The following is a 22,538-nucleotide window of genomic DNA, read 5'->3' as shown; positions in this document are numbered from 1 at the left end:
AAAAAAGCATTGAAAAAATAAACTGTTACTAAATTTATGTTTAAAATATTTGAAATGAAATATTTAACTGAAATTGTAACTTAAAGCAACATTAATCTTAATTTGTATGCAAAAAAAATAAAAAAAAAACTTTATTTAAATTAAAACTTTTTCTAATTTATATTTAATTTACTTAATTAAAAAAAAAAACAACTAAAAACAACAATCATTCATATTCTATATACACTGTCCTTTAATAAAACAAATTTTACACATCAAACACAGATTCTTTTTAAAAAAATATATAATTTTAATAAGAAATTGCTAAAAGAATGAGAAAACAAAATAATGTCTACATAATTTTTAAGTCATTTAAGTGTAAAATGAAAAATTATAAAAAAAATCTATTTAAATAAGAAATTAATAATAAAACAAATGAACAAGTTTTAAGTGTAGAATATCGGTTGTGGAATTCATTTTTTTGGAATATTATTATTAAGGTAAGTAATTAAAAGATTTTGCTTTAGTTTACAAAATATTATAATTAAATCAATTAGAAAACATCATAACAGATAACTTTTCTAGAGAAAACTTTATCGAAGATCACTTTTTTAAAGAAAACTTTATCGAGGATCACTTTTCTAGAGAAAACTTAATGGAAGACAACTATTATAAAGAAAATTTCATTGTAAATCAGTTTTCTATAAAAAATACTTATTGCAGATTACATTCCTTAATAAAATTTCATAAAAATATCCTTTTTTCTAAAGAAGACATCATCAAAAATCGTCTTATAAAAAAAAAAAAACATCATCGAAGATCAGTTTCCTATAAAAAGTTTCATTTACTTTTCTAGAGAAAACTTACAAAGTTTTCTTTAAAAAAGTGAAAAGGATCACTTTACTAGAGAAAACCTTATGGAAGAAAACTATTCTATTCAGATTTCTATAAAAAACACAGATCACACACAGATCATTTTTCTAGAGAAAACTTTTTAGAGGATCACTTTTTTAACAAAAAACTTTATGGAGGATCACTTTTCTAGAGAAAACTTTATGGAAGAAAACTATTATAAAGAAAATTTCATCAAAAATCAGTTTTCTATAAAAACCCTTTTATTGCAGATCACATTCCTTAAGAAAACTTCAACAAAGATCGGTTTATCGAAGATCAGTTTCCTATATAAAGTTTCATTTAAGAACATTTTTCTATAGAAAACATCATGGCAGATCTCTTTTCTAGAGAGAACATTATCATAGATCATTTTTCTAGAGAAAACTTTATGAAGGATCACTTTTCTAGAGAATTCTAGAGAAAATTTCATCAAAAATCACTTTTCTATAGAAAGCTTCATTAAAAATCACTTTTTTATAAAAAATTAATTAAAAATCTTAATTGCAGATCATCGATAAGTCATCGAAGATCAGTTTTCTATAGAAAGTTTAATTCAAGATGATTTTTCTACAAAAAAAAAAACTTTATAGAAGAAAACTATCTAGATTAAATTTTATCAAAGATAACTATTCTCTAGAAAATTTCATCGAAAATCAGTTTTCTAAAAAAAAGATCAGTTTTCTATAGAAATCCTTATAGCAGATCTGTTTCTAGAGAAAACTTATCAAAAAACAGATTTCTATAAAAAATAAAAAAACTACATCACAGATTACTTTCTTCTAGAAATTTTCTAAGAAGATTCTTTATCCGTTGAAAACATCATTAAAGATCAGTTTACTATGAAGATCTGCGATGAGATCACTTTTGTTGAGAAAGCAGATCAGTTTTATGCAAAAAAACATACTATATTGCAGATTAATTTTCAATAAAAATCCTCATTGGAGATCATTTTCTTTAGAAAGCTTTCTCATATTTATGTTTACTACAGAAATCCCCATAAAAGAAACTTCATTTTCGCTCAGAAAACTTCATGTAAGATCCTTTATTTTCAACAGTAAGTTTTTTAGAATAGTTCACCAAATACTAGTTTTTATACTAAACTTTTTTGGAGATCTATTTTCTTTAGAAGATCACTTTTCAGAAAAAAAATTCGATGATTAGTCTACAATCAAAGATCAGTTGTCTATAGAATACGTTATCGAAGGTCATGTTTTTTAGAGAACTTATCAATTTACCATAATAAAAAAAATTTTATAAAAAATCAGTTTCCTATAGAAAACTTAATCGAGGATCAGTTGTCTATAAAAAAGATCAGTTTTCTATAGAAAACTCTTTCAAAGATCAATTTTCTGTAGGAAACTTCATCAAAGATGAGATTTATATAGCAAAAAGGTCAGTTTTCAAAATTACGTTTGTTTTTCAAACAAAATATCAAGACCAAACTTTTATGTAACAAATCTTATTGAAACTCCCTTTAAGACAAAATATCATTTGTTTATATTAAATTTATAAGTTCAAAATATATAATAATATTTAATGAAATTCATATTAATAATAATTGCCTGCCACAACCACAAAGACAAAATGGTACATAACCACAAGCTCCTTTGAACCTTTTAGCTGTTTCACACGCACATAGAAAGTTTCTATGAGAAACCATGAATAATCAATAGATTTAATTGAGGAAATTATTTTCTGGGAAATTACACATAAACCAAAGAATTAAAATGTAAGACTACTTATTATGACTTTAGAAGTCAAATTTTTAAAGACATTATAAGATATTAAAATATGCACTCACAATTAAATGTAATATTAAATGTTGCATCTTCCATTAGACCTGGTTCACACTAGGAAACTTTTGTTGAGAAACTTTTTTCTTAATTCTCTTTTGAAGTTTCCTTAATGTCTACACATAGAAATTTTTGTTTCAGAAACTATGTTTTAACTGAATTGATTTGTTTTTGTATGAATGAGGAGAATAACAAAACAAGTTTGCGAGTACGAAAAGCTCTGTACCGCGAGAGAGATGAATGTTACTTTCTTTTCTTTCTCTCTGACGCAAAATTAAAAGTATTCTAGTGTAAACTTCACTTAGTAGTGCTGGTAAAATATTTCAAAATATAAAAAGATCGGTCCATAATTGGTACCTACTACTCACCATATAAGGTCCACTTCACACTCGTATCTGTTTAAAAGATTCATCTATAGCAGTGAAAATAAAAGAAAGCCAAATGTAGTTAGTTAATTAATTAGTTAGTTAGTTAGTTAGTTAGTTAGTTAATTAGTTAATTAATTAGTTAGTTAATTAGTTAATTAGTTAGTTAATTAGTTAGTTAGTTAGTTAGTTAGTTAGTTAGTTAGTTAGTTAGTTAGTTAGTTAGTTGGTTAGTTAGTTGGTTAGTTAGTTAGTTAGTTAGTTAGTTAGTTGGTTAGTTAGTCAGTTAGTTAGTTAGTTAGTTAGTTAGTTAGTTAGTTAGTCACTTAGTTAGTTAGTTAGTTAGTTAGTTAGTTAGTTAGTTAGTTAGTTAGTTAGTTAGTCACTTAGTTAGTTAGTTAGTTAGTTAGTTAGTTGGTTAGTTAGTTAGTTAGTTAGTTAGTTGGTTAATTAGTCAGTTAGTTAGTTAGTTAGTTAATAAGTTAGTTAATTAGTTGGTTAGTTAGTTAGTTAGATAGTTAGTTAGTTTATTAGTTAGTTGGTTTGTTAGTTAGTTAGTTAGTTAGTTAGTTAGTTAGTTAGTTAGTTATTTAGTTAGTTAGTTAGTTAGTTAGTTAGTTAGTTAGTTAGTTAGTTAGTTAGTTAGTTAGTTAGTTAGTTAGTTAGTTAGTTAGTTAGTTAGTTAGTTAGTTGGTTAGTTTGTTAGTTAGTTAGATAGATAGAAAGTTAGTTAGTTAGTAAGTTAGTTAGTTAGTTAGTTGGTTAATTGGTTAGTTAGTTAGTTAGTTAGTTAGTTAATTAATTAATTAATTAATTAGTTAGTTAGTTAGTTAGTTAGTTAGTTAGTTAGTTAGTTAGTTAGTTAGTTAGTTAGTTAGTTAGTTAGATAGTTAGTTAACTAACTAACTAATTAATTGACTAAATTAGTTAGTTAGTCAATTAATTAGTTAGTTGGTTAGTTAGTTAGTTAGTTAGTTAGTTAGTTAGTTAGTTAGTTAGTTAGTTAGTTAGTTAGTTAGTTAGTTAGTTAGTTAGTTAGTTAGTTAGTTAGTTAGTTGGTTTGTTAGTTAGTTAGTTAGTTAGTTAGTTAGTTAGTTAGTTAGTTAGTTAGTTAGTTAGTTAGTTAGTTAGTGATTGATTGATTGATTGATTTATTGATTTATTGATTTATTGATTTATTGATTTATTGATTTATTGATTTATTGATTTATTGATTTATTGATTTATTGATTTATTGATTTATTGATTTATTGATTTATTGATTTATTGATTTATTGATTTATTGATTTATTGATTTATTGATTTATTGATTTATTGATTTATTGATTTATTGATTTTATTGATTTATTGATTTATTGATTTATTGATTTATTGATTTATTGATTTATTGATTTATTGATTTATTGATTTATTGATTTATTGATTTATTGATTTATTGATTTATTGATTTATTGATTGATTGATTTATTGATTTATTGATTTATTGATTTATTGATTTATTGATTTATTGATTGATTGATTGATTGATTGATTGATTGATTGATTGATTGATTGATTGATTGTTTGTTTCTTTGTTAGGTTGCAGACATTAAATTCCAAACTTTATTTTCGAACATTGATTTTTTACCTTCATTAAACATACATACATATGTACATCTATGTACATACATATGTAATTATTTCTACCATTAGTTTGTTGGAATCGTACTCTCGATATTTGCTGTAAAATTCGCATAAAAATAAATTGAAAATAAAATAACACGTAATTGACATTTACCACATTGCATTAATAGTAAATTGATGGTTTGTTCCATTTTTTCCAATAATGTTCATTCACCCACATGCACACTGTGTTACATACACATGCGTAACTACATATGTTTCTCTCATGTAACATTCGTTTTTTCTACATTTAAAGGAGCAGGGGTGGGCAATAATAGAATGTATAACAACTCTAAACCATATGAAATGACTTTATATCCTTATGGACATTTAAGCAAAACTCTCGAACTTTTATTAATGTTAAGACAATTTACAATCTGCGATCAAAATATTTTGAATCTCGATCATATCTAAATGGCTGATCCCTTTGGAATAAAAGAGTTTCTAAGAGTAGATTTGAGCGTAACATCAACTTGTCCATTCCTGCGAAGGACTAATACAGAATAGATAAAAAGGAAAAACATAAAATACAACTATCATCGTCATTATTATCATCATCATCATCATCATCATTATTTTTATTATTATTGTTTGATTGTAGATGAGATGTTACAAGGAAAACGTTTATGTTGTTGCCTGTTTTATTCAACAAAACTGTGACATTCAATTGCTTACTCGTCTGTTTACTTGTGTCACATGTGCAATGAAAAAATGTAATAAAAAGAAATAAAACTAATTCGATTAATGTGGCAAATTGACGGTTGGGGTTTTTTCCTAATGTGAAATGTATGTGTATGTTTGACTGAGTTCCTATGATTGGTAATGTGTTTTTAAATATAGAGACATACTTGAGTGTGACTGCAATGGAAAGGATAAAAATTGTTTTTTACTTACATATATAGGTATGTAACATATGTATGTATTTCTTCTTAACAATTACAATGTCATAAAGAGGGGATCTAAAGGATAAAAAGGAAAAAAGTATGGTTTTAAAAATTGCAAAGTACAGTTAAAAAAACTATTGCATAGATTAGTAAACGGACTAGTAGAATCCACAGGTTTAGCAATAGACTAAGCAAGTTTAAAACTATCACATAGATCAGTAAACAGACTAATTCATAGACTAGTCAATGATTTAGTACATAGGCTAAGAAATAAACTAGTCCAGAGGCTAAGTAAAAGACAGGTAATAAACTAGTTCATAGACTGCGTAATATGCTATGCAATCGACTAGGAAATAGGCTAAGCAAAGTAGACTAGTCCCTGGACTAGGCACCTATAGAAGCCGAAAATAACATAGACTAGTCTATTGACCACAAGAAAGATTAAGCAATGGATAAGTCTCCACTCCATTGACTAAGCAATGAAGAGGCTAGACAATATACTAAGCAATAGATTAGGCAACAGTCTAGTCCTTAGACAAGGCAATAGTCTAGTCCTCAACATCTTTATGGAGATTTAAAATAATAATATTGTAATTACAGGAATGAATATTGAAGTGAGTACCCGGCATGATGCTCTATCCCACGGTGTTCTTTTTCATCAACTGGGTTGACTTGAGAACGGTCTACCATCGTCCCTGAATCATTCAATGAAGAACTCAGATGGTAATTTTTGTACATGGATTGGGCTGGTCCATATACAAGTTGAAATACTCGAGCTATATTGGCTGGTCCATGTACAAGCTGAAATACTCGAGCTATCTAATCTCTGACCATTGCTGCCCCGTTGCTTAACTTCCGTGATGTAAAAATCACTTCCGTTTACAACCACACAGATGGGATGACCTCTGTTGATTCGGCAACAGCACCTAAAGACGTAACCGGTAGACCGAAGTACTAATCACAGTGAAACACTGTGGTAATTCTGATATAAACAGAATATACTCTAGACATATCTGGACAAGGAAAGAAAATTTAGAATATACTCTAGACATATCTGGACAAAGAAAGAAAATTTATGATACCATTCATCCATCATCATACAACCCAGCACACATCTCATTTATTCGACACATTCATGAGAGAAAAACATACGACACATTCATAATAGGTGGACAGGTGGAGTGTGGCCCGCCGTACCTCACATTTGTCCTGCACCATACACAATTAATACCAACTCATTTGCACCAGAGATATTGGAAAACCCCTCTATTCCCCGGAATTGTAATAACACCAAGGTAGAGGCTTCACCAAGCTAACATGCCCTCGGGGGGATGTAATTACAAGAAATTAAAAAGTAATTAAATATTGTTAAAATTATATTATTTATTTACTTATTAATTTTTATATTTATACACAGTTCAATAGATAATATTGCCTGCATTTAACAATCACGTTTTCAATACTTTCACAATGATTGACACAATTTTCCCCAAAGGGATATTCAAGTCAAACGCAATACTATTATCCTTTTATCCTTCCAATTCCCCTCAAGAACGACCTTAATTACACGCATACACACATGTGTGCCTATGTATGTTTATTCAACTGAATTAACATGGTTCAATAAGAAATATAGGGTAAAATCCAATAAATTTCCCCAACAGAAATTAAGATAACATACTAATAATAATAACATCTATAAAGCAACAACTACATATGAAAATAGGGGAAAAATTGTAGTTTATTTAAGGATATAAATACATACATATATCTCCATTGCATCTGACCTTGCAAGTAGACGCATATTAATCTCTATATTAAGATTGATGAAAGCAATCATTTCTAAGTAATCAATTAAATTAACTTTATTATGTTTTACTAGTTTATATTTTATTAAATCATTTTTGAATTGAGAAAATAACATTAATCTATGATCACAGTTTCTTGTAAAAGATCCAACCCAAAAAAAATCTGTGCAATAATGAATAATATCTCCATATCTTCGGAATATCTCGAATATTATTCAAATGTTTCTACTTCCTCCTTATTATTGCATAGTCTGCAATAGACCAGTATACTACTGTCCCACTCACTGACAAAGGTTCCAACTGAGAAGTGCCCAGTTAGAATCCTTATCAGAACCTTTAGACTACGTCTAACTAGTTCTATAAGTATTTTGGTACCACCCATATCAAGATTTGACCAGAGGAACTTTGATATATTGCAATTCAATCTACTATTTCATGTAACGTCTTCTCTCAAATATAAACCTACTACTAGCATACCCTAGGTGCTTCGCTACCCTAACTTAAATTAAATACATTCAAAATTTGGTTTACTTTAAATTCGCATTCAGTAAGAAGCTTTTATTTTTAGTTTCATTCTTTCACATTATAAAAAAGTAATATTTGAAAAAAGTACCATAAAATACCTCTAATAAAAAATTTTATGTTTCTGTGTTCAATATTATATACAATTCAAAATATATAATTTAATGAATAAAAAAGTACTAAAAGTCCCTTTCAGGAGATACTCATTCACTAAGGTTTTAAATTTTATTTTCAATATCTATGTTCAATATCGTAAAAATATCAAAAAGTACCAGAAAAACGAAAAAGTACAAAAATCTCTCTCAATAAATAAAGATAAAATTTGAAGTATAGAAAAGTACCAAATAGTTCCCACTTATAGAATATTATTCAGTCAAGACCATGTATGTTAAAATTAACGTTCCTAGGTTAAATATTTTAGGAAATTAAAAAAGTACAATTTATGAGATAAAAAGTACTAAAATGTTTTCCTTTAAAGAATCTTATCCAATGAGGACCGTGTATGTTAAATTATCATGTGTTTTGAGTTCATATTAAAGAACATACATAGAGTATCATTTGAAGGAAAAAAAGTACCATAACTACAGTTTTCTTCTATTTACACCCAAAAAGGATTGAATTTTAAAAAAGTACGAAACAGGTGTCTCATAATTTTGAGAGATGATTCAAAATATTTAGAAAAATTTGATTATGTTAATTAGTTCAAAAGTTATAAAGGGCCAAAAAAGGTACCAAAATCACCTTTGTTACACATTTTTACGCCTAAAAAGTACGAATATCAAAAAAGTACCAGACACCCATCTGCTCATTTTAAGAGTAGATACAGGTGCATTTAATTTTTTTCTTTTATCACTAATATTGTGTAAGATAATTAAGAAAACCCGATTTTTTCCATTTTTACCCGTAAATATGCAAATTTCCAAAAATCCCTTCTTAGTGGATCTACATTACCAAAAACACATCTACTGTGAAAATTTCATGATTCTAGGTTCAGCCGTTTGGGTTGTGCGATGATGAATCAGTCTGTCAGTACTCTTTTATATATATAGATTATAGTGACAAATGGTTTTAACACTCTTCCCCTATCTGCTATATGGCACCCAACGCAATCTTATTCGTAGAGTTTTCGTTGATTCATAGTCGCCAAAACTGCTACAAAATGTTCTACAGGTGACAGGTTCAGAATGATGTCCAAGACCTAGTACAGTCTTTATGATGTCACTGATCGTGGTTAGAAATTTTCCTTTACCAGTTTAACGTCATCCGCATAGACAACGATCCTCCTAGATTTAGAATCAAATAGCCTTAGAGAATAACCTTTTGAGATCAGCTTTATAAATATTAAAACACATTTTAAAGTTGTTCCAGTCAATTTCATGACCTGCAAGCTTAGCCCTATTGTACTGTTTTCTACTACCTTTAAATTTTAAGTAACTGGACAAGATAGCTTTCGTTGATTAAGTCTGTAAACTTATGCACATCCTCCTATAAATCAGTTGGTAACAAATTACATATGGCTTGTGTTCCAACCTTGATCCAAGGTTGATACTATTGTTCGAAAATAAACAAACCGTTGAAACAGGGATTGAAACGTTTCATGTTAATGGTTAACTAAAGTTAAATTTATAACTGATTCCCTATCTTTGTTCATGAAGGTCGGCGTATCAACCTTGCTATAGATGATGAGATTATTTTCAGTTATAAAGTCAAACTCACTTTTTTTGATGTCCTTTGGCAGTGATAAGTACTGGCATCACTGCCCATCACAAGTATCGTATTCTTTCATATCACGCACCTCCGACAATGGTGGGTCCGTCGAATTAAGCGGCATATACACCAAAGCCAATGTGAGCGTACGCTTAGCGCTCCTGAAAGAATAAGAAAACCAAATATATTTTTTTAGCAGGATACAAGTCCTTAGAAGACTTGACAAATAAGGTAAACGCTTTCACCCTTAAACCAACATAGCAATCCCACCTATCTCATCCGGGACTTCTAATGACTTACGATCCACATCGAATCAAAAGTCCTTGCTAGTATTCTCCTTACATACCAGTGAGTTTACAGGTCGTCATTGGTCTATAAGAATTCTATCAACATTCAAGCCATTATGTTTTGCACCGTTCTGTAGAATCTACACTGTCATCATTGACCGTAGTGGCAGTTCGGAAGTCCATATCACATCAAGCTTTGCTACTGGGTTAATGGTGCTCCATTTGTATTGTCGATTATAAAAACTCCAAGGAGTTCTTGTTTACACAATTGACAACTTTCACGCTCTTAACTCAATCTGCAGCGTTGAAGGGTATATCATCAAAACTACCCTCAAAAATGGAGATTTTATCAATGAGCCTACCTTCAATTTATTGCCAGAAATCGGTACTGATCCTTCTATCTGGATCTATCCGATCATTGACTGACACTTAAAGTCTGGTGGCCTTCTTGTTGGAAGGGTTGATTATTTTCAGATATGGCTTTCTTAACTGTATCCTTGGGGAGTACCAAACCTCTACATTGAGCTCAGTGACTTTGTCACCACTGTTTAGGAATACCAACTTCTTCGCCTTTTAGTAGACTACAGGTTGATGAAGCTATCGACCAATCACTCTTTTGTGTACTAGCCGGGTTGATGATAGCATCCTCCTGTTGTCTCCAGTGAGTGGAACAACCCATGGGGTGCACTCAGTAACTCGATTCGAATTTGTATGTTAATCACATTCGTATATTCTCTTTGTCAGTGCCTTCTGAGTAATAGCCTTCCCTTGACGATAACTTTTAAGAATCAGCCATTGCCATCTAAGTCAGAAAGGCGAGAAACCTTAAAGTACCGTTCCTAACCTTCTTCTCTTTCTCTGAGCCCGTATCCTTTGTTGTTATTAAATTTGGTTTTTCTATTTTGAATCTCACGAGTACAGACGCACGATCCGTCTATATTCTTAACTATATGTGTCTGTAGTATCGACTATAGATTAGTCTATAGTTTAATCTATAATTTATATATATTTAAGTATATAGTCTTGACGATATAAGAGTCTATATCGTCCGTATCGTCTATATATAATTCTATGGTATCCACTATAAATTCATCTGTAAGGTCAACTATATAGGTAACTATATATTCTAGACTATGTGATACAATTTTTCTAAAGTAAAACCACAATAAGTATTAATGTTTCTCTTTAACTTATTTCCGGCGGTATATTTCTTGAATATCTTTGTAATCTCAACTCTAAACATTCTTTGGGATGGACATTTTTACGATGTGCATGCATATTACCATTCGAATTGAATGTCTTTGGACACCAGGGACATGTATATAACGTTGCACCCGTATGTTGTGAAGCTATATGTTCCTGAAAGTATAGTAATTTGAAAGTATCTTATCAATTTGAAAATGCAGAATTTAAAAACAAAATGTACCTTAAGAGTTTCTGGCCTACGAAAAGCTTTACCACACATAGTACATTTATGATCACAGCCCCTTTCATGCATAGTATTAATGTGTTTTTTTAGAGCCCTAGCTGTGGGTGATATTTTGTGACATATCGGACAGGGATGATCCTGTTTACCACCCACCGGATGTTGGGATTCTTTGTGCAACTTTAGGCTTCTTTCGCTAATTAAACGTAAACCACAGACATCACAATTGATAACTGGAGCTGGTATGCCTTCATGTTTGTTCATATGAGTTTTGTACTCGGTACTAGTGCCCAAGGTTTTGCCACAAATATAACAGACTTGCGCCTGTTTTTTCAAATGCACTACTTCGGTATGTATTTTTAATAAATAAGAATTGCCGTAACTGAAATTTAATTATAAAATTGAAATTATTAAGATACTAGCATACCCTGGCTGCTTCGCTACCCTAACTATGTTCAATATCGTAAAAATATCAAAAAGTACCATCGGAAAAACGAAAAAGTACAAAGATCTCTTTCAATAAATTCTCATTTAATAAGGACCATGTGTTCCGGTTAACCATTATAAAGAATCCATTTGAATAATAGAAAATAAACCAAATAATTCCCACTTCCAGAATATTATTCAGTCAAGACCATGTATGTTAAAATTAATGTTCCTAGGTTCAATATTTTAGAAAATTAAAAAACTACAATTTATGAGATAAAAAGTACTAAAAAGTTGTCTCTTAAAGGATCTTATTCAATGAGGACCGTGTATGTTTAATAATCATGTGTTTTCAGTTCATATTAAAGAACATACATAGAGTATCATTTGAAGGAAGAAAAAAGTACCAAAAGTGGAATAAAGTTTACCTAATAAAAAGAGTACAATGTTTCCCCTTTTCGCTTAGAAGTATACTTTTTCGACAATTAAGTTTACAAAATGTTCCGTATTTAAATCTACATACATATATCACAGATAAAACTCAAACGATTCAAATCTGCATTAATTTATTCCAGAAAAATTGTGCTTTAAAAAAGGTACCAAACAATTTACTCGAAGTTGGTCCTATATAGGCCTTAGTACTCGAATTCCAAAATAATATACTACCAAAAGTTTATTTTGTGTGAGTAAATAAACTACTTTTTGAAATTTTATAAAAGTTTTATTTATTCAAACTCAGTTCAATGAGTTTGAATAAAATTAAATTTCCCGTTTTTTCCATTTTTGGTACTTTTTTACCCAGTGAAATAGCAAAAATTTTATTATAATAAATATTACAGAGTTAGTCCGTAATTTAATATGAATAATTCAATAAACCGAAAAAAATTTTCTTAATGTGCTAAAAAAAAGTACCATAAATACAGTTTTGTCCCTTTTACACCCAAAAAGGATTGAACTTTAAAAAAGTACGAAACAGGTGTCTCATAATTTTGAGAGATGTATCCAAAATATTTAGAAAAAATTGAATTATGTTAATTAGTTTAAGAGTTATAAAGGGCTGAAAAAGGTACCAAAATCACCTTTGTTACATATTTTTACCCCTTAATAGTACGAATTTCAAAAAAGTACCAGGCACCCATCTGCTTATTTTAAGAGTAGATACAGGTGCATTTAAAATTTTTCTTGTATCACTAATATTATGTAAGATATTTAAGAAAACGTGTTTTACCCGTTTCCCCCTTTTTTTACCCGTAAATGTGCAAATTTCCAAAAAACCCTCCTTAGTGGATCTACATAACCAAAACCACATACCCTGTGACCACATCTACTGTCAAAATTTCGTGATTCTAGGTTTTGCCTTTTGGGCTGTGCGATGATAAATCAGTCATTCAGTAACGCTACTCTTTTATATATATAGATTCTATATAAAATACAAAAAAATAAGTTGTATTACTTACAATTTACCACATTCTGTGCAGGGAAACTTTTTCTCTTCTTTGGGCAAATGTGTCAGTTTGTGAGTGCGCAAAACATAGCCTTGGGTAAAAGACTTACCACAGATCTCACAGGAATGTTTCAAAACAACATCTTTTGGACGATGTACACGCAGCAGATGACTTTTAAAGTTTTTTCGATCCGATAGAACTTTACCGCATTGAGGACATTTGAAATAATCGGGATTAAGATGACATTTCAAATGATCTACTAAATTGTTGCGTTCATAGAATTTTCGATTGCAGCAAAGAAGATAACCTTTTCGTTTATGTTCTCGTGAGAAATGTTTTTGCATGGAACTGAAATTTTCAAATGGAACACCACAAACATCACAGAACATTTGTTCAAAGTTTTCAGCTATAAATTTATCTCTTTCTTTACGATTTAAACGTTTTATCTTTTGCTCAGATTCTTTACTTGATTCATGACTGTTTGGATTGTCCTCCTCTCGTTCACTTGCACTATCCGAAGAATGGTCAATAACTACAGTTTTCTCTAAAGGATCATTGTTTAATTGATTTACCCCAATATCTGCTTTGTTATTAGTTTTTAAACAACTTGTCTCTTCATCTTCCAAAATATTTGGTTCTATTAAAATTTCCGGCTCAAGACAACAAGCTGCCAAATTTTTCATATCATTTTCTTCTTTAAATTCCTTGCCAAGGTTTACTTTTCCAAATTGTATATGAGCCACTTCTATGCGCAAATAGAATTTATGAAATTGGTGCAGTTCTTTCCAGCAAGTTAGACATATCCACGAGTCCATTTGTATAGTCTTTTTAAGTTAGTTTTTTTCCAAAAACAACACATAATATTAAATATTTCTTAGGTAAAGTGTTCTGCTTACCAGTGGCCAGAAATGTTTCTCTAGAATTTTTGTTATTTCAAGCTCTTGCCATCGCGTTGAGTTAGCCTGGATAAAATCCCGAAAATCTTTATTTATTTCTAAACACAACAAACAGGAATCCATTATTTTGGTTTTTCTTCGGAAAGTTAGGTGAACTAATTGGATGCTTTTGGAGGAAAAAAACTAAATAAGTAATTTTTGTTTACAAAATACTAAAAACAAACTCGTAGAATTTATGCAAGGTCAGTTCAGTGGCGCATGCAGATATCGCGAAGTATTCGGAAGAGACTACTTTTGACATTCAAGACTTTTTATCGTAGATAGTATATACCTCTATTGGCATCACCATTTTAAAATAATGACTTAAAATGCTCCAGTGTAAGTAAATTTTAGCATTTCAACTCCTTACTTGGTAATGAAAGATTTTGATGGATATGTGCATAGAACATTGACAATCGTTGAAGATATTTAATCAGCTGTTTTTTTTAATATTACCCTTGACTTCATCTTGCATTAATTCGTTTGCACAAAAAAAATGTAGTTAGTGTCGTCCAGATTTTGGTTACTTATTAAAAAATGTATTCTACAGCGAACCATTTATAATTGGAGTTACTTTCCGGTATTTGCAATTGAAAAGCTTAATCATAACTTCCGTTGAAAGAACCCAAACCCAAAATCTATATGTCTATCTATCTATCTATCTATCTATCTATCTATCTATCTATCTATCTATCTATCTATCTATCTATCTATCTATCTATCTATCTATCTATCTATCTATCTATTACACATAACATACACACAAACAAATATAAACTGTAGCAGAAAGAAATATTAACCGTTGTACTGTAATACCACCGTCAAACTGTATTACCACCCTCAAACAAATATCAGCTGTATTACCAACATATTACTGCTTTTGTCCTTGTTCTTGTTATACCCACTTACCTTTGTGAGAACAAAGCAGCATGCAAACATACAAAAAATACACGCACATGTACATCTTTATCCAATTCACAGTGTTGTTGTTGCGTTTTTTTAACAAAGCATGAAAAAGATGTGGCTTTTTTGATGAAATTTTCACAGGTTGCCTCGGATTTTTGCTCATATCTTCGTTATTTATAGACCGATTTTGCTGATTTTAAATAGCGATCTTCTCGAAAGCATGTCTAACTGAATTATTGAAGATTCGGATCTCGCCGATATCTGGGGACCTCTAAAAACTGATTTCAACAGACAGACAGACGGACATGGCTTAATCGACTTCGCTATCTATAAGGATCCAGAATATATATACTTTATAGGGTCGGAAAATTATATTATAGAAATTACAAACGGAATGACAAACTTATATATACCCTTCTCATGAAGGTGTAGGGTATAATAATTAAAATTAAACAAAAATAATTTCTCGATAAAATTTTTTTGTTCTGAATGATTTTTATTGTTTAACCAGTTCCTGTAGCCATAACTTGCTAAAATTGCACAGTCGATAATAATACAATATTATGTTCATATTCATATTTGAATTCTCAAGAATAAGTGTATTCGCTGTAATATTATCTAATCTAGTTCTTTTTAATTGGAATTTCATTCATTTCTCAATTTCGAACATTAAAATTGGATTGTGTTCATTCGATTCTCTCATCATATATTTCACTCGATTTGAATCACATTACAAAACATTGTGAAAAATTCATTTTTATAATAAAATTCCTCTAGGAATTATCACATAAATTTACTCCTTTAACTGTTGGCAAATTTCCTGAATACTTTTGAAGTTTTGCTTCTTCCCATTCCTTGGGATGCATTTTTTTGCGATGAGCATGCATATTACCATTCGAATTAAATGTCTTCGGACACCAAGAACATGTATATAGAGTTGTGCCGGTATGTGAAGCCATATGTTCCTACAAATAAGAAATATCTTGAAAAATTCTATTTAATTATCCTTTAAAAATGTTTACTCTTAAATTTTCTGTCCTCTTAAAGGCTTTTTCGCAAATAGTACATTTATGATCGTAACCTTTTTCATGCATAGTATTAATATGTTTGCGTAAAGCTCTCTGGGTGGGTGATATTTTATGACAAACGGGACACGGATGATCTTGTTTGCCACCCACTGGATGTTGGCTTTCTTTATGGCGTTTTAAACCTCTTTCGCTGGTCAAACGTAAGCCACAGATATCACAATTTATAATCGGTTGCGGTACGCCTTCATGTTTGTCCATATGCAGTTTATACTCGGTACTAGTACTTATAGATTTACCGCAAATATAACAGATTTTGACGAATTTTTTTAAATGTACAACTTGTATGTGTTGATTTAAGAGATAAGAACTGGCATAACTAAAAGGAATAGTTTTCGTTTACAATTCAAAACAAATGAGCAAATATAACTTACAATTTACCACATTGTGTGCAGGCAAACTTCTTTTCCTCTTCGGGCAAATGTTTCATTTTATGTTTGGCCAATAAGGAAGCTTTAACAAAAGACTTACCACACGTCTCACAAACATGTTTGAGAACCACACCATTTGGCCGATGTAAACCTAGTATATGTTTTTGCAAATTTTCCCTATTGGATAGAACTTTGCTACAGTGTGGACACTTAAAGTGATCAGGATTTAAGTGAATATGTAAATGTTCTACTAAACGAGATCTTTCAAAGAATTTCTTATTGCAACAGACAAGATAACCTTTTTGTTCATGAACTATTTCGAAGTGTTTCTGCATGACGGTAAAGCTATCAAATGCAAAAGAATCACAAAGATCACAGAACATTTGTTTAAAATGTTCGGCTATAAATTTATCATTATCCTTGCGTCTCGTATGATTTTTATTATCTTTAATGTTATCGGATAAATTTTTACTTGGTTCGTAATCGTTAGCTTCATCATTATCATCATATACACTATCGGTAGTGTCTTCATTGAAAGAATCATTTGGTTCGGTTTTAATTTCATTTGCATTTAAGCCTTTTGAAATTGATTTTCTTGTAGTTTTCGATGTTTGCCTACTTTTAGTATTCACTAAAGGATCTCCATCATAATTTTTAAACTGTTCGCAAGTTTTCTTATCCATTAAGGCTTCAACAGCATTTTGATCAATTAGCATTTCCTGCTCTAGACAAGAATACAAAAGGTTTTCATTACTGCCACCTTCATCTTTGGCTAGCAATTGATTTTCTTCAATTTTAATTTTGCCAAAATTAACATGAGCATCTTTTATGCGTGTGTAGAATATGTTAAAAGCCTCCAGTTGCTTCCAGCAAGATAAACACATCCAACAGCAGGAATCTAAGTTCTATAGAGAAATTTGTTTTGTATTTAAATTTTTTTTATTTTGTTAACATGTTTATAGATTTATTGCTTACCATTGGCCAAAAGTGTTTTTCTAGGACTTTTGTTACATTGAGCTCTTGCCATTGAGTGGAGTTTGTTTTTATGCAATCCTCTAAATTTTTATTTAATTCCAAACACAACAAACAGGAATCCATTGTATTTGTTTACATTCAGTGATATGTAAACAAAAATATTGTATCTGACTTTGTGTTAATGATGTGAAATTGTCGATTGCTTGGTTATCGATAATATATAAATAACTATGTACATATTAGGGCTCTATAGTTGAAACGAAAAGTCAACTATTCGACTTTTTGCATTTTATGAAAAGTCGACTTTTCGACTTTTTGCATTTTATGAAAAATCGACTTTTCGACTTTCGAATTTTTGCATTTAGTTAAAAGTCGATTTTTCGACTTTTAATATTTTGTAAATAGTCGACTTTTCGAATTTTTCCGACTTTTTTCGACTTTTCGACTATTTTCGACTTTTTCCGACGTTTTCCGACTTTTTTCGACTTTTTCCGACTATTATCGACTTTTTCCGACTTTTATCGACTTTTTTCGACTCTTTTCGACTTTTCGACTTTTTTCGACTTTCCGACTTTGCAGTCGAGTTATCGACTTTTTTGTAACAAAATAGTCGACTTCGACTTTTCGGCTTTTTTCGACAAAAAGACGATTGTTCGATTAATAAATACTTAAAGTCGAAAAATCGACTTTTCATAAAATGCAAAAGGTCGATTTTTAGACTTTTAGTATTTTATAAATAGTCGACTTTTCGACTATTTTTTCGACTTTTCAACTTTTATTTACAAAGTCGACTTTTCGACTCTTTTCATAGACGATAGTCGAGTTATGGACCCTTTTGTAACAAAATAATCGACTTCAACGTTTTTCGACAAAAAGTCGATTGTTCGATTATTCGAAAGTCGATTTTTAGAACCCTAGTATTAGGGTTCTAAGTTGGAACGAAAAGTCGACTTTTCGACTTTTTGCATTTTATGAAAAGTCGACCTTTCGATTTTTTTTGCATTTTATGAAAAGTCGACTTTTCGATTTTTTTTTTGCATTTTATGAAAAGTCGACTTTTCGATTTTTTTTTTGCATTTTATGAAAAGTCGACTTTTCGACTTTCGACTTTTTGCATTTAGTTAAAAGATTTTTCGACTTTTTTCATTTAATTAAAAGTCGATTTTTCGACTTTTAATATTTTATAAATAGTCGACTTTTCGACTTTTTCGACTTATTATTATTTATTATTATTAATAAAAATTTTTTTATATTTTATCTATTTGTTGCAATTTTTTGAGTTTTTTTGACTTCTTTCTATTTTCGACTTTTTCCGAATTTTTCGACTTCTTTCGACTTTTTCCGACTTTCCGCCTTTTTCCGTCTTTTTGACTTTTTTCGACTCTTTCCGACTTTTTTGTGCAATCATTTGATTGTTTGTAAGTTGTAGCACCCTACTCTTTGATTTACAATTATAATATTCGATTACCAAGTACTCGAAAGGTACCACTTTTTCATATTTTTTTATAGGGAGTTTGACAAACGTACGTTTTAAATCTGTATACAAGTTTATGTATAAAAAATTGTAAACAATGATCAGCTGAGCAATGAATGTCATCTTGTTTTAATACACCAACAATAATACAAAATGCGATACTGTACTGTATCAGAGATACAATTTTGTTTGTTAACATTTTACAACAATAAAAAAGTAATAAAAAGTAAACAATAAGATGGATTCTTGTTTATTGTGTTTGGAATTAAATAAAAATTTAGAGGATTTTATAGAAACAAACTCCACTCAATGGAAAGAGCTGAATATAACAAAGATCATAGAAAAACACTTTTGGCCAATAGTAAGTACAATCTAATAGAAATTTTAATACAATTGAAACGCAAATAATTATAGGATACAATGTACTCATGCTCTAAAATGTGTTTGTCCTGCTGGGAGCAACTTGAAAATTTTAACAAATTCTACAAACAAATAGAGGAGGCTCATGAAAATTTTGGCAGAATTCAAATTGAGGAAGATAAAATATCATGTAATGAAAGTGAAAACTACTCATACTCTTGTCTGGAACAGGAAATGTCAAAAGATCAGAATTCTGAAATAACAGATAACTATGTTTGCGATATAAGTGAAGATCTGGCTAAAAAAGATCTATTAGTTGAAGAAGATCAGAAAAAAGAAATAGCTAACATTAATGCAGATCCAAATGATACCTCAAATTCCAACAATATAGATAGTTTGGACAATAATGATATAGACGACAGTGATAATGAACCCGTTAGAAATTCCTCTGAAAGTGTTAAAAAGAAAGTTAACAGTAAGAAAACAGATATATTTATAGCGAAAAACTTTCAACAAATCAGCTGTGACATTTGCGATACACCAGCGAAAAACTTTCGCTTGATAAGAACACACTTTCGAAATGTGCACGGACAACGTGCATATCTTGTCTGTTGCAATACAAAATTCTATTCAAAATCTACTCTTGTAGACCATATACATACTCATTTAAATCCTGATTATTTTAAGTGTCAACATTGTGATAGAGTTCTAGCCAATCGACAGAGTTTTGAAAAACATATGGAGAATATACATAGTCAATTGCCCGAAGAGGAAAAGAAGTTTTCGGGTATACAATGTGGCAAATTGTAAGTTACTTTGTTTTTTACTCTAACATGTTTGAGAATGTCTTGATAATGTAATGATGGTTTATATTTCAATAGCGAAAAAAGTCTAAAACTTCAAGCAGAAAATCTACATGCAGTGGGTGGTAAACAAGATCAAAACAATACATTGCATCAGAAAATATCATCAGGAAGGGTTTTACGGAATCATTCTAAATTCAGTCATGAAGAGTTAATCATAAATGATCAAAATACCTTAGTAACAGATAATGAAGTTTCCAATCAAATACAAAACAATTCTGATATAAATGAACATCTGGTAAATAAGGATCCGTTAGAAAAAACAACAAACTTCACAAACTCTAGTAATAGAGAAATAACAAAAACTACAACACAAACAAATTCAAAGGAGGACCAAAATAAAGAAAAAGAATGGGATTTTTCTAAAACCAACATATCGAACAGTGTAAATAATAATGATAAACTTATCGATAATGGAACAAATCAACAAAATGTCACAAAAAGTGTTAACTATAAAGATGGTAGTAAGAAAATAGACAAATTTATAGCAAAACACTTTAAACAAATGCTCTGTAATCTTTGCAACATACCATTTGAAAGCTTTTGCTCCATGAAACAACACTACTTAAAAGTACACAAACAACGATGTTTTCTAGTTTGTTGCAATAAAAAGTTCTTTGATAAATGTCGCTTTGTTGATCATTTGCACACGCATTTAAATCCGAATTATTTTAAGTGTCAACACTGTGACAAAGTTCTAGCCAGTCGAGAAAGTTTGGAAAAACATATATTCCGTAAACATAGAACAAAAGGTGTTAATCCACGAAAACATGGAAAAGTTTCCAAATATATAGAAAATAATACTGACACAAACAAGGATCCGTTATCAGAATCGAATTTTATAAATTCTAGTAATAGAGAAATAACAACAAAAATTACAACACAAATAAATTCAAAGGACCAGAGTAAAGAAGCAAACACGAATCCAAATTCTTCTTCTAATCTAGGCAAAGAAGATGCCGCTTATGAATCGGATGCCATAAATAAGAAGAATGATAAACTTATAGCGAAAAACTTTAAACAAATACTTTGTAATCTCTGCAATAAACCATTTGAAAACTTTGGCAACTTAATGGCACACTCGCTTAAAGTACACAAACAAAGTAGTTACATTGTATGTTGCAATAAAAAGTTTTTTGATAAACCTAGCTTAGTGGACCATTTGCACACTCATAAAAATCGAATGAATTTGGAAATACATATGCTGCACAAACAGAGATCAAAAAGTGTTAAGTTGAAAAATACCTGTGAGATCTGTGGTAAGTCTTTTGCAAAGTCTAACTATTTGCGCAGACATAAAATATGTCATGTGCCCCAAGAGGAAAAGAAGTTTCGCTGTGTAAAATGTGGCAAATGGTAAGTTATTATTATTATTATTTTTGAAACATTTGAGTAATAACAAATATATTTAATTTTAGTTATGCCTCTTCCTATCTTTTGAAAAAACACCGAGCCGAATGTATGGTTTATAGAAAAAAATGTCATATTTGCGGCAAAACATTTACTTCTAGTGGCGGTTATAGAACGCACATGAACAAACATGTCAAACCGCCAACGATTCTAACTTGTGATATTTGCGGTATAGGTTTGTCCAGCAAACAAAATCTAGAATTACATAAAGAAAATTTACATCCAGTGGGTGGTAGACAAGATCATCCCTGTCCAGTGTGTCACAAAATATTAGCATCAAAAAGAGCTTTAATCTATCATCATAAAGTAATGCATGCCATTGACTACGATTACAAATGCAATATTTGTGAAAAAGGCTTTAAGAGATTATTAGATTTAAAAGTAAATTAATAAAGTAAGTTGAGAGTTGAAAGTACTTTTTTTAAATGACTTCTCTTCTTTGCAGGATCATAGTGTCATTCATAACGAAACTCCTAAATGTTCTTGGTGTCCGTTGACATTTAAATCACGTGTCAGTATGTATACGCATCGCAAAAGGATGCATCCCAAAGAATGGAAAGAATCAAAACTTGAAAAATATTCGGGAAACTTACCACCAGCATTGGCAAAAGTTATTAATCCATAGAAAACCTTTTATAAACAATTTTTTTTTATAAAAATAAACTGTATTTACATTACAATATTATTAAAATTACGGAAATAAATATTTACAAAAATAAGAAAAACAAGTCCTATTATTGTTCCCTAGATTAGATTTACTGCTTGAAATTTTAGACCCTTTCCCATGCTCAAATATAAACCATAGATATTACATTATTAAGGGCGGCTTTCTTAGTCCTCAGTTAAACTAGGCTTGATTCCACCATGTTTCGATGTTGGTGTGTTGTGTGCCGAATTACGTTTCGTCTTAGTTCTGTCGGTACATAAAGTTTCCACTACAGATATAACGTTTCCACAAATT

At 30.1% G+C, this 22,538-nt stretch overlaps 3 protein-coding genes across 3 annotated transcripts; 1 reads left to right on the top strand and 2 right to left on the bottom strand.

Moving 5' to 3' along the window:
* Positions 1-11,054: 11,054 nt before the first annotated feature.
* Positions 11,055-14,500, bottom strand: LOC111684806 (transcription factor grauzone-like). The gene is made up of 4 exons (XM_023447014.2): positions 14,095-14,500; positions 13,211-14,022; positions 11,328-11,709; positions 11,055-11,260 (listed from the first exon to the last, which is right to left on the bottom strand). The coding sequence occupies exons 1-4, from the start codon at positions 14,215-14,217 to the stop codon at positions 11,087-11,089; spliced, it is 1,491 nt and encodes a 496-aa protein (XP_023302782.2). The 5' UTR covers positions 14,218-14,500; the 3' UTR covers positions 11,055-11,086.
* A 1,217-nt stretch (positions 14,501-15,717) lies between these two features.
* LOC111684802 (transcription factor grauzone-like) lies at positions 15,718-17,624 on the bottom strand. Its single transcript, XM_023447011.2, has 4 exons — positions 17,471-17,624; positions 16,499-17,400; positions 16,062-16,443; positions 15,718-16,004 (listed from the first exon to the last, which is right to left on the bottom strand). Exons 1-4 carry the CDS (start codon positions 17,591-17,593, stop codon positions 15,813-15,815), a joined length of 1,599 nt encoding a protein of 532 aa, XP_023302779.2. The 5' UTR covers positions 17,594-17,624; the 3' UTR covers positions 15,718-15,812.
* A 1,452-nt stretch (positions 17,625-19,076) lies between these two features.
* Positions 19,077-22,299, top strand: LOC111684794 (transcription factor grauzone-like). The gene is made up of 5 exons (XM_023447001.2): positions 19,077-19,305; positions 19,359-20,110; positions 20,186-21,523; positions 21,586-21,958; positions 22,023-22,299. The coding sequence occupies exons 1-5, from the start codon at positions 19,183-19,185 to the stop codon at positions 22,200-22,202; spliced, it is 2,766 nt and encodes a 921-aa protein (XP_023302769.2). The 5' UTR covers positions 19,077-19,182; the 3' UTR covers positions 22,203-22,299.
* The last annotated feature ends 239 nt before the right edge of the window (positions 22,300-22,538 follow it).

The sequence above is a fragment of the Lucilia cuprina genome, chromosome 6 (assembly GCF_022045245.1).
Source record: "Lucilia cuprina isolate Lc7/37 chromosome 6, ASM2204524v1, whole genome shotgun sequence".
NCBI classification, from domain to species: domain Eukaryota; kingdom Metazoa; phylum Arthropoda; class Insecta; order Diptera; family Calliphoridae; genus Lucilia; species Lucilia cuprina.
The sequence above is the reverse complement of the archived record's forward strand: the minus strand, read 5'-3'. Positions and strand labels throughout refer to the sequence as shown.